This window comes from Anabrus simplex, chromosome 2 (assembly GCF_040414725.1).
Source record: "Anabrus simplex isolate iqAnaSimp1 chromosome 2, ASM4041472v1, whole genome shotgun sequence".
NCBI classification, from domain to species: domain Eukaryota; kingdom Metazoa; phylum Arthropoda; class Insecta; order Orthoptera; family Tettigoniidae; genus Anabrus; species Anabrus simplex.
Window position 1 is genome coordinate 135,981,164 of NC_090266.1, and position 13,648 is coordinate 135,994,811.

General features: G+C 37.1%; 1 protein-coding gene across 2 annotated transcripts in view; it reads right to left on the reverse strand.

The window, feature by feature from the left end:
• Acf (ATP-dependent chromatin assembly factor large subunit) overlaps positions 1 to 13,648 on the reverse strand; it is a 711,969-nt gene that overhangs the window by 523,074 nt on the left and 175,247 nt on the right. For both annotated transcript variants that reach the window (XR_011017808.1, XM_068226116.1), the window contains exon 7: positions 9,056 to 9,308. Coding sequence is in view for 1 of the 2 variants with exons in the window: in XM_068226116.1 (XP_068082217.1) it covers positions 9,056 to 9,308 (253 nt within the window). In the remaining variant the exon portion in view is untranslated. The remainder of the gene's footprint in view (positions 1 to 9,055; positions 9,309 to 13,648) is intronic.

The following is a 13,648-nucleotide window of genomic DNA, read 5'->3' on the forward strand; positions in this document are numbered from 1 at the left end:
GTCGTAAATGTTATGACTGGGATTAGCTTATTGGTCCAGAGAAATATAGAAATCTTCGGTTACGTTGTGCAGGGGGCCCTTAGGGTTTATGTTTAATATCGTCATATCGTTATTGATGTCTGTGAAACTACTGTATGCTCAGATTCTTCCATATGTTGGCCTATTGATGAGAAATGGTTGTGTTTTACTGCATTTATATGTTCATTGTAGCGGATGGTGACGTTTCTGCCTGTACGTCCAATATAACTTGTGTCACAGTTGTTACATTTGATATGGTAGACACACGATTGGTTATATTTATTGTTATTGTTGACTGTTTTGGTGTTGTGTATAGTTTTGACAGGTGCTTATTGCAACACAATCCAACACCATCTCCTCAAAGTCTCGTGTTTGACATGTCTTTGACAGGAAACTTGGCAGGCTCTCCGTGGTGTGAACGACCCTGCCCCACGTAAGTTCATACCTGCCAACTTCACAAAACCAAAAATTAGGAGATTTGGATATGAAAATCAGAAAAAATCAGGAGAAATCAAGAGATACAACAGGTCAAAAATGCTTACTTTACATGTCTTGTGCAATACAGTACGATGATATACTTATAACACTTATTGTCTCAAAGCCCGAATGTTGCTATATGAGGCTACAAGGCTAAGAATTACAAATCTATTCCCTCACAGGAAGTATGAGAGAGAGATGATTGGTCTCCGATAAGCCTTCCGAGAATAGTATGAACTCGTGCTCCACACGTTTGAATCAATCGTGCATGCACTTAGATGCCATTACTTAGCAAATGCATAGATTAATATACTGCATCAATAGTCCACACTATTATGCGAAGTGCAATGCTATTTGTATCAAATAACTAGCTGTTGTAGCTGTGCTTTGCTAAGGAATTCTCAGAAAGACTGTCCTTATAGTTTTCCCAACTGAAGTCAACAACGGTCATTACAATGACGTCCGTACAAATATCGCTATTAAAAGCAATGCTCTCATATGAAATATTCGATAAAATGAAAAGAAAAAAAAAAAAAAAAGCATATTTTCTCACTTTTAACGAAAAGTACTACGGTGTCGATCTAACAGTTCAAAGTTCCAGAGCTTGAATGAGAATTTCTAGAATTTTGAGCTTTCTATATTGCAGGCCTTCACATGTAGTTTTCTTCCAACTCTCTGAATTAGAGCATCTAATGTAAAGTGAGTCGTCCTTTCTTTCATGACTCCCTCTTGTGTTGTTATTCAAGCAATCATTCCATCATGACTTTCTCATTCTTATAATCATCTTCACAATTTATTATAGTCCGTGAAGTAAAAATGAATAAGACATAAATAATCGGAAATTGTATTTTCCATAACTTTTGTTATGAAATACTTCTTGATATGACCAATAAGATAGGAAATTAAAAATTAAATATTTGGCACCTTTCCCTAAACTACAATTTTGAACAGGGCGAATAAAATTATTTATAGAGCAGACTGTAGTTCCTTATTCCCCAACTTTACATACAGATTTTCATTCAATTCTGTTCACCCATTTTGTCGTACCTCGGCGCTGATATGGACTTGGCAACAAAAATTCAAATTCATGAATATCTGTATCATCATAGCCAGTACAATAAAAATGTGCAAGACATAAATGACAGGAAATTTAATAATATATAACTTTGGTTATGTAGTATTTATTGATAGAGCCAATAATAACAAATATTTGAGAATTACATGTTAGGCCTTCCCCTAAACTACCATTTCACTGTCTGTTAGGTCATCAGCCCAGAGGCTGGTTGGATCCTCAAAGGTTATGCGGTCATAAGGAAACCCCAAAAACCAATGACAGCACCAAAATGAGGCGTACTAGGCAAGATGAGGAGTGAGGTAGTTTGCCATCGCTTACCTCACTGGGTCAGAAAGTACTATTGCAGCATGACTGACCCTATGAGCAGCACCTTTCATAACAATCAGATGCACTAGTCATGCTCTGAATGTCATTACTCAGCACTACTCATACCCCAGCAACTTCCATATTGTCACAGCCATGGATGTTGACTGGGACTTCGGTGGAAGCTACACTTTACTCTGGCCTGTGCCAAGAGATGGATGCAAAAGTACTGTATCCATCAAGAAGTGACAGCAGGCAATACCATTTCACTAAGCGTGAATAAAATTATTTATGGCCTGGATCGTAGCGACTTATTTCCCCGACTTAATATACCGATTTCCATTAAATTCTCTTCAGCCGTTTTCTCGTGATGCAGAAATTAGAGAAAATTAAAAAGTGCATTTCCCCTTGTTACTGTGGTCACGATCGGTACAGAAATATTCTTTTTAAATTTTGTTCAATGTACAATCAAAACTCTTATTTTATTTATATTGAGATAAATTAAAATTGTGCCTTTGCTGGCAGGACCTAGTGTTTACAGTGCACTATGTCTTCTGGTATGGGCTAGAGCAATTTTGTTACTTTCATTGACCTGTCTCAGCTTTATCCTTAGCTTTGACAAAATGAAAGTGACTGAGGTATGAGTAATGCTAGTAATGCCATTCCTTCTGCAGCCAGTCCCTGCTATGAATGGTGTGAAAATATTGCTCATAGGGTCAGTTGGTGCATGCATTTCAGTGGGCTTGGCAGACTGATGTGTAATAGCAACTTGTGGCTCGGTGAGGAAAGCAACGGGAAACTACCTCACTCCTCATTTCCCTAGTACGCCTCTTCAGTGATGCCTAGGCCATCTATGACAGCTGATGGCGGAACTGTTGAGGATCCAACCAGCCTTCGGGCTGAGGACTAAACATACACACACAAATTAAAATTAGTCAGAATGGCTCCTAAAATCTCGTAGTTATCACTTAATTCTGTCTCTAAATTACGAAAAAAGACTCCATATCTAATGACTAGTCTCTAGAATCGACCAGACTGATGTGAACAAACATGAACATAGCACGCGAGAACGAGAAATTGACAATCGATATATGCGTCACGATATACAGGTTTCAATAAACATCGCACATTCACTCACATTTCCTGCATTAATAAAAGTCTATATTTTGTTCGAATGCGGACAATGAGCGAAGGACTCTTGGCCACTGGCGTAAAAAAGCTGAAATGGCAGGATTTGAAAACAAATGTTTGAAGTTCAGCAAAAAAATAAGCTAAAGTTGGGAGAAATGATAGAATAATCGGAGGCGGGAAAAACTGTCGAAAATCGGGAGTCTTCTGCCTAAATCGGTAAAGTTGGCGGGTATATAAGTTGGCATCCACAGAGATGAACTTCTTCCAATTAGGATGACGCCTGTTGGGAAAGTGTTCTCTGTACATTCATGCTATTTTACGAGCACTACATCATGCCGCACCGTACATTAAATATGCCTGGTGTGCATGTGGCACGCGTTAAATGCGCCGGTGCAATGTATGTAGTCATCACATGACAAGTGCTATGTGCTAAGTTGTGTACAATATGCCTGTTTGGTGGTCAGGGGAGTACGTTCTTTATCACATGCTGCCTGTTCCAGTGTACAACAGACAACCCTGATCTCTGCGAGAGTGCGGCACAAGTCCTTGCATTAAGAACTAGTGTTAGGTTTAATGGTCCACCCAATCAATACACTTCACTTAACAAGTGAAAACACATTCAATATTAAAATATATTATACATTTTTTGGTAATGTTTCGTCTAATTTAAGACTTCTTCAGCCATAACGTCTCGTAACAATCATGACGAAAACTAATTTTTTAATTTCCGAGGGTTTTAAACCCATTAATTATGTACTGTATATCCCTTTCTTTCCAGACCTTGTCTTTTGAAAGGAATCTTCATAAGAATTAAAGCTTTTAATATTCTGATGTGGTTAAGGTCCCATTTTCTTATTCCGAGGCCATTGTTCAAATCTCCTCAATCAGTACACTGAAGCTACCGGCTACCAGCACTACGTCATATTTAAAGAAATATCATTCAAATTTTAACATATGAAGTATTTTTACAGGAAAGTGATGGACATTTTTATGAAAAATAGTGTGGGAGTCTAATAATTTTAAGAATGGACGAACCCATGTCTCTCACGAAATGTTTGACATTACACTAAAATCAACACACACTATTTTTCATAAAAATGTCCATCACTTTCCTGTAAAAATACTTCATATGTTAAAATTTGAATGATATTTCTTTAAATATGACGTGGTGCTGGTAGCCGGTAGCTTCAGTGTACTGATTGAGGGAGATTTGAACAATGGCCTCGGAATAAGAAAATGGGACCTTATCCACATCAGAATATTAAAAGCTTTAATTCTTATGAAGATTCCTTTCAAAAGACAAGGTCTGGAAAGAAAGGGATATACAGTACATAATTAATGGGTTTAAAACCCTCGGAAATTAAAAAATTAGTTTTCGTCATGATTGCATGACATAAAAACTTACCATCAAAGTTGGTGAATATTAATATTCTGATGTATCTATGTGATGAAGTTTGTAAATTGTAACAAGTGCTTGCGCCATTGCAATAAATGCGTTGAAACCGGCGATCATCACTTTGAACAATTACTATGAGCTACACTGTTGGTATGCGGTTAACACAGTGTATGTCCATAACACAAAAAGGATGCAATTCCCAGCATTGTTACCCTATCTCAATATCGAACGGCTCAGCTCAACAGCAACATAGGGAAACGGCGGCCCATATCATGGTGAAACTCGGTATTTAATTTCAAGATAAAACGTGTAAGAAACTAAGCTGCAAATTGTTTTTATGTATCTGGGATATGGGGATTTTAAAGTGGGCTTATTTAGGTTTTTACTGCAATAAGGGTAAGCTACTCCACATAAAAAAACTCAGTACACTCAACTCTCAATTAACTGGGATAATGAAGGGCTAAGGCTTCCCGGTTAAGTAAAACTGTGGTTAACACGCAAAATTAAAAATAGAACAGGCGGACTGAAAGTACAGTTAAAATGATAATAAATTATACTACTACATTGTTTTTTTAATAACATACCCAATGTGTTGCAGTATAAGCAGCTCTTAGCACAATTAATAAATGGAAAAATATACAGCACATTTTGTTGAAACTAATAAGGCAAAGAAAATATTCAGACTACCTAACATTACTGTTCCTGAAAATAAAGTCATGGTTTCCTGCTTTTGTGCCGAGAAACACTTTCTTTATTTTGCTTCTCAAGTTTCTCAAAACAAGTTTTTCGGTGATGAGAGCATCATCCCGGCCCTCGATATACTCCAGCCATGACTCAACATTTGCCAAGGCAGCTCCATGCATAACTGTTGTGCTTGTACCGCACAAGCAGCTGTTTCCCCGTCACCACTTTCACTTCTCGCTCCCTCCCTGCCCCTCACTTTATCAACAATTTGTTAGTTTGTCAGCTCTTCGTAGCCTTGGTCGTTCTGGTTAAAATCGAACCAATGGTGAATTTTTGTCTTCATCAAGTTCCTTGATATCGCGGTTAAGCCATAACACAGTTGATCCGATTACGGTCAATCGAGAGTGGAATGCGATGAAGTTCAACGAATCCGGGGGAGAAAATAAACTACATATAATTCTTATGGGCTTGAGGTGTTGGGAATGGAGTTAATTGCATTTAATAAATTATTAAATTAATAAATAAATTAATATTAATAAATTTAATAAATCTAAAAAATAAAAGTAACAACTACAGTAGAACCTCGATTAAACGTTCCCGGAAACTACGCTTCCCATGTTATCCGTTCAAATTACGTGGTCCCGCGAGCATCCTAATTAAATCACATTGTAAAAATTCCGCATTATCCGTTCCTCGAAGAAACGATTTCCCGTGTCAACTGTTCAGAAATTTCAGTCCCATCAACGCTAAATCCTTGATCACACGTTTTTCAAGAAACTGTATCTCACGAAAGGACGGCTACGGCATGCTTGCGGATTATTGCAGTAATTTGAGGAAGCGGAAAGTGATCGGCGGTGAACTTGCATATGGGACCATCTTAGCATCGCATTCGCGTGGTATTGTTTAGAGAATTGAAATCATAAAGCAGAGAGTGTCCACAACAACTGGAAGGAGACAGAGCGCATTTCGACAGCTCTACTTGAAGACGGAACGAGTTTCATCAAATGTCCGTACTTGCGAAGCGTCTCATTATGTCCAGGGTTAGATGTCCATTTTTTTTTCCCCAAGTGTATCGCCGAACAGGTTTTCGGCTCTTCCCTCAGAGCACTGTATAGTCACTGAGCTTTCAGGCAAGAATCTACACTGCTCCTCCTTATGCAACACAAATTTAGTATTTTAATATTATCGTATACGATTACGTTATCGAGACCAGAACAGATGTTGCACCTTACATACATACATACATACATACATACGTACGTAAAGCCATGGAAGGTTTTGGGATTGCCTATTACTGTTTTGGTCCTAATATAAGACTAGGAATTTCACGTTATTATGTTAAAGTGTTAAAACCGCGCACGTTACATGTAAAAACCTTTGCATCATTTCGCACTAGTACCGACTTGGACAGCGGAGCGCGTTTTCCAGCTGAGCTCAAGGTCACAAATAACCGTAAACTCGGAAATTTTGATGATACTTTTTCTCTTCCCAATTTAATCGTGATTAGTGACGGACGTAATTGAATACAATGCATTTGAAAACTTGAGAATCGATACTTACATTCGAAACAATATTCTCGAGTTCAACTGAACCTTTAAAAGTCGATGTAAGCCGTAGGCCTAATTTGCACGGTACAAGATTTCCACAAACTGACTACAAACAGTATACCGGTGATCAAATTACAATGGAAGATTTAAAGAAAAAGGGATTTCGCTATCATGTTGGGCACTTTTGTATCCAATGTGCTTCATTTTTTTTAGATTAGAGAATTAAAAAATACTTGTGGTCGATTGTTTGGCTTGATGTTATTAGGTTTTTCGAACAGTTTAACCGATCAAAGTTGCTGAACTGAAAGAAGTTTTCAGAGGAAACCGACGAAGTTTCCCTAGTAAAACTGAATGTAAAGTTGCGAGACTTTTAAGTCGTGTACCGGTAATTAATGTTTGAAGCCGACCCCGCGGTCGAACTTGCCTGTCTCACACGGAGGACCCAGGTTAGATTCCCAGCCAGGTCAGGCATTTTTACCTGGATATGAAGGCTGGTTCCAGGTTCAGTCATTCTACGATTACCTTTAATTGAGGCGCTATTTAATGGTGAGATGGCGACCCCGGTCTAGAGAGCCAGGAATAACGGCCAAGAAGATTCGTTACACTGACCATGCGTCACCTCGTAATCCGCAGGCGTTCGGACTGAGCAGCGGTCGCTTGGTAGGCGGAAAGCCCATTGGGGGTGTGGTTTGGTTTGGTTTGTTTTGGTTTGGTTTAGGTGTGTTAGTAAATTTTAAGTATACATATATCTTTTCTAGTAATATTTAGCCAAATTGTTCATGGTTCATTCATTCCCGGATTTCCCGTTTCCCCATGTTGAACGTTTCTTTACAGTGGTCCCTCCAAAAACGGAGAATTGAGGTTCCACTGTACTGTAAAATACAACAATATTAGAACACACACAAATAATGACTTCTCTTCAACAGTGATAAGCTGCCGACAATTCCCAATGTAGCGGATTACACGTAACGTGTACGAGAGCAACTCTGAAGGAAAATGAATGAAGGCAACAATGAAATAGATAATTTAGTGTTTTAACTGCTCACGAGCAAAAACATGCCTCATCCTTTCTCTTTGTGTCGTAATACAATATAAAGCACATTATAACATTCCTTAAACCATGACGAATCATGGCTATCTAAGAGGGGAGTGTTGTGTTCGCTCTTTGTAGGTCCATAAGAGCAGTACTGTTTTCTTAACATGGAACGATCTTTAGGAAGGCCTTGGCCTTAATTTGATCATGAAAGTAAGATCCAAGGCAGCAGAAGACATGATAATGGTCACACTGCATCACGCATTACTCATTTTCAGAACACTTAACCGAGAGAAGAGCAAGGTGATAGCAGGACTGTCACCAAACCATATCACAGCTATGAATGTATGTGTAGCCTTACCGCTCATTTGATTTCATCCTGAAGAAGGCTACTGCACAGCGGATTAAATGTCCACATAATGTCAACACTGTTAAAATTCCTGAAAGAAGACTATAATTTGTTGTTTGACAACAGTCGTGAATGTGTATTCATTATAAATTGTCGTTCGAAATATGACCTAGTGAACCTTGTGTCTGATTCCAATAATTTCCACATTGTCAATTTAATACAGCTCCCACCTGGATAACGGGCATTGATGATTTCTATAAAGCAAAGCTACTGAACTAGCTTTGGTTGTATATGTTCAAATAAAAAATTACATATAATCCCGAGTTATTAAGAGATGTCACCGGACAACAGTACTGTAGCTGATATGCTACTTGAACCTTGCTTCTAGTCCAAAATTCTCATGGTATGAGTATCCAACCTGCTTGCATCATTTTGTGTGACAAAGGCTACAAAGGAATAGTTGAAACTTCAGAATATTTTAATACCAACAGAGTCTAAAATCCAGAAAATCAGCCCATTTCTAGGTAGTTGACAACGGCTTTGAAAGTCAATACCACTATTGCTCATGCCACACTTATCATTGGAGTGGTGACCGTTAACAGGCATCTTCACTTTTCTTCTTGGTGCTTATATTTCATACCACAATATCCTAGTCTTTCTTGGCGTGTGGCTGTACTCTCTTCAAAAGTGGTGATTCTTCGTCATGCAACAATTTTAAGCCAATGAACCTCAAGCTGTAGCTAATTCTAAACAACAGTACACTGCTGGACACAATTACACTTAAAGTAACCTTAACATTTTCATTTTTTTTTCATTCTCCATCATTGTAGTCTCTTACTCACATCAATTTGATTTCTGAAACTATTTTTTCATTTCACATTCCTTTCTACACATGCAGATATAAGAAACTAATATCAAGGTGAAATGCAGAAAATGGTTGAAGGAGATATGAATGCAATAAAGCATAAATAATATATTACCTTTGAGTTATGCTTGCAATTAACAGAAATGTACTGTACATTGTAAAAATACATTTCATTACCTTGAGGTCTTCACACTCCAAATCTTCTCTAAACTGTCTTGCCTCCAAAGCTGATTGGGCAAGTCGCTGTTTCTCCTCCTTCAGTTTAGCTTTTTCAAGTCTTTTTTGTTCCACCATTCTACGTTTCTCTTCCAAAGCAACAGCAGCCTTCTCTTTTCTTTTCTCCTCCATTACTTTCCTTTTCTCCTCCACTTCCAAACGCCTAAAAAGTAATGGTTCTAAGGAACATTTCGGTCTATCTTGAGGACGATATCTGAATAAAGAATGAAAACTAATTATGAACACTATAAACTTGTACTTGTATTAGCAATTTGTTCTATCATAATAATCAAGATATAGATGAAGTATAATAATAGTACAATTTCCTTGATTGAAATCTTTACATTAATCCTGAAAAACAACCAAATTTCAGAATTATTGTACTTAATTTCAAAACACATGCCTGCATTAGGCTTTTACTAAAAGAACTTTACATTCTTTAAAACAATTATTAATTTTTGAGAGAGTCCCACCCCATCAATAATATATTCACACAATTTAAATCAATATACAGTTATTTAACAAGTAGTACATGTTTTGTCCTGACTTTAGGACATCTTCAGCTACAAAAAAACAAGTAAAATTCTTTCAAGAATAAAATTTACTGTATCCACCTATTCGGTACAATTCACAGTTTATAGTGATTAAATTCTACAGGAATTACATACACTTTTCAGGTACATGTTTTGCCCTTTTTGGGCATCTTCAGCCTATTGACAATGTTAAGGTCAAGTCCAAGGTCATGTTTGAGTAAACATTTGAACTTAATACTATGCAAAATGATCTTATTCTAAAAATTTTAAAAAAAGTTAAGTTATTCTGTTGATGTGTACATGGGATTAAAATGTGTATGTTGTATAAAACCAAAATTTGTGACATGAATACAATAATAATTATATCATATTTAACTAAAATTGTCCAAAGTGAAAATATGGATCTTCATTAATTACTGTATGAATCATTAGGATAACAAGGTTTGTAAAAAGTATGTTCATCCAAAGGTGCTTTAAATTACCTATGTCATAAATTTGGCAGCAACAAAACCAGAACTGTGGTATGTTGTCAATCATGCAAAGCTTCAATATCCCATGTGGAAAGAAGCGAGGTTGGATGATACTATTTTTATTTTATTTTTAATTTTAGTATAAGTATGGCTTAAACGCCGTGTATGTTGGAATTATGTTGTCATATATCCTTCATAGGCAGCTGCTCCTCGAACAAAATATTTCCTGGGTTTTTTATGTCGTCCTTATTAGACTACTGCTCTCAGTGATTCGTTGTTCTACCTTGGAAGGGTTTATGAATATCGTAATTGAATAAAAAGAAATTTAGAATGACGAATGTTAGAGTCTACATCGATACTTATAAAGATAATGGTATGATACCCCATAATTGTGGTCAAACTTACTCATCCAGTCTGACGTTAGTTGGATCCACCTGTTCCGGTTGAGTCTGCTCGACTAACATTTCTACTTCTAGTGAAGTACTGGTGTGGTAACGGAAGGGTGGAGCATAAAGGGGGAAGGGGAGTGGGTTGTACTTTGTGCGCCTGTGTTATTGCTAGAGAGGTGTTACCCAAATTGGTGTGGGCAGGCCTAACATTGACCGTGGTAAATGGAACATTTGAGTGCTGTGATTGAAAACTAGTAGGGACCTTATTCTGATTTACAGTAGAGATCAACCTTAGAGTTATCTTATATAACAAATTTTTGTTGTCAATGACGTCATTAAGATCTTTATTATAAGCTTGGTTCAAAAAATGTATAAATTTTCCATTTCACTCAATTTCCCCTTGCCTAAGCTTCTAACGATGGTTAGATCTTTCTCTACTGAAGTAAATTTACGTCCCGTTTCACTCATATGCTGGCTCATGGCTGAATACTTGTTGTGTTTGGAAGTGTTATAGAGTTCCAAATACCTTCTATAAAAGCTCCTCCCACTTTGACCTAGATAAGAGAACCCACATGGTGTACACTTTAGTCTGTAAACCCCAGATCTTGAGTAACCGTTGTTATTATTATTGACCTTGTAGTTGAAAAATGTTTTGCTTATTATTTACTGTCCTGAAAGCTATAATGACATTTTGTTTTTTCAGAACATTTGTAATCTGATGAATAGCCAGGTTGTTGTATGTAAATGTAGCATAGCTATTTTTCTTGGATTTATCTGGTACTAGATTGGAGGTCAGACCAATTTTGATCTTATTAAGCGACTGACCATATTTATTTTAAAACCATTGAACGGAGCTAATTGTTTTATATATCTTAGTTCTATTTCTAAAATGTCTGGAGAAAGAGGACTTTTTAGAGCCCTATATATTAACCCCTTAAGTGGGTATGACGTTTTTAGAAGTTTTCGCGCTGGGCTTCTACAGTGGGTATGACGGCATTAGTCGATCGTAAAATTTATCGCGTATGTATCTTGACGGTGAAGGGATACGGCGTGTCCATGGAATCTATCACATTAGTTTATATGTTTTCCACAAGATCACGCTGTGTATTGTTTTTTAGAGCTGTCACAGCTTTGTGAAATGCATTTGTTTTGGCGCCTTGCACGAAGTTCCTGCGCAGCCATTTATGTCGCGAAGCATGGCTTCCAAACGTAAGGTAGATCGGCTTGATTGTGCGAGTATTTCGACAGTTCCGAAGGCGTATTGTGTGTTGGTCCCAAGGGAAGAGGAAGGAAACATCATACTGGTGTCCTGACTGTGAAAAGGCTTTGTGTGTAACACCTTGTTTCTGCCTATATCACACAGATAACAATCTACAAAACCTAAGGTACGTTGCGGTAATAAGGCCCAGCAGGTATTAAGGCCCACTGTTTGATTTTCGTATTTGCTGCTTCTTTAGTCGGTAATAAACCTATACGTCTGCTTACTGTCTATGCCTGCTACCTGTTGGAGAAAGTGAGAACTCGGCCCTCCTCAGTATTTGGTTGCTAGGCCAGAGTCAAGACGCGGGAAGGTGAGCTGATCACATTTTTATATCTTTTCTTTTGAAAGGGAAGTAAAAAAAGGGAATGTTAGTGCTAGGATAGCATTAAAATAATATATGTATCTACTAGTGCATTAAATAATGAAAGAGTGTATATTTTATTGAATTTGGTTAAGAACACAAGATGGTGCAATCGAAAAACCCTGAAGGTTGCGATGCAGGAAATAAGGCCCACATGTTGCAAAGCGTGGGCCTTATTTCCTGCAGCTGCTACGAAAGATTTAGTTTCAATTTAATACAAAAATATGCTAACCCAATGTTATTTTAGGTCGTAAAGTTTCACAAATATACTAAATAGACTAAAATTATTTTAAATAAGCGAACAATTTTATATTTTTATCCAGTGTACACATTGGTATTGATCTGAATTTGAAGTCGAAGACATGTTCTTACACATGACTTTTGTATTAAAAACTACCGCGGTGATCTCAGGGTAGCTCCTTGGCCTGGATTCGATTCCCAGTATTGGCACGTAAATTATAAAAGCCAGGAGGCCAGGAGATCTGGAATGGCGTTATCCCAGCGTCGTGAGAACAATTGTAAGTAGCGGCATCGGTCAAAAAACCAAGGGAAGCGTTATGCTGGCCACATGAACTCTCCATCTGTAGGCTACAAGCCGAGCAGCAGTTCTCTTGGAAGCTTTCAGTTTTATATTAAAAACAACCCTAGATATAAGCTGGTTTTGTGCTGCATGCCAGGAAGAATACGTGGCGGACATGCGAGCTTGCAAAACTTGCCGAGTTTGGGTGCATGAAAAGTGTGCTGGACTGACTATAAACGACAAGGAAGATTATTTTTGTCCTGACAGCTCATAAGTTTTTGAGTTTTCATACTTCGTTTTCAAAATATCAAAAACTCTTATTTCATACAGAATTAAATGTTACCTTAAAGTAAATTAGCTTAGTTTTTCAAATAAGGGAAATGAAAAGTTAAAAATGACTGTCTGAAAATTAAGTGTTTTTTGAATGTTTGTGTGATTTAAATTTCAAGAATTTTATATTTAGTGGTTATGATTATTTTTTAAAAGCCCATTAGCTTGGTTTTTTGAAGTAGGATGAGAGGAAATTGTGCTTCCTGTAACTTTTAAAGAAGAAAATTCAGGTCTCCTTAACTTAGCATGGTGAAATGTTTCATATTATATTTTCAATTTTAAAATTTCAACATAAATATTTTTGAATTAATGAAAATGTCTTTTAACAATTCTTATCTACAAAACATGCCATTTCCTCTTCCAATTTGAGGTCCTAATTGCCCAAAGAGATGAGGTTAAGGTACTCTTCCACTGCGGGCCTTATTACATCTTAGAGCAGGAAATAAGGCCCAATTGTATTAATTACGTAATTGTGCTATGTGGGAACCACGGATACATTTACAATTATTTATTTGTGATATCTGGTGAAAAGATACATCAAGGAACATTTTTTATTTGAAACAAATTCGTGTATCTCTGTTACTTTAAGAGTAAACGACTATCTGTAAGTGGGCCTTATTTGCTTCACCTACCTTATAATCATCCTGATTCAGAACAATGTAAATAATGTTAGTAACACATTTGGATTCA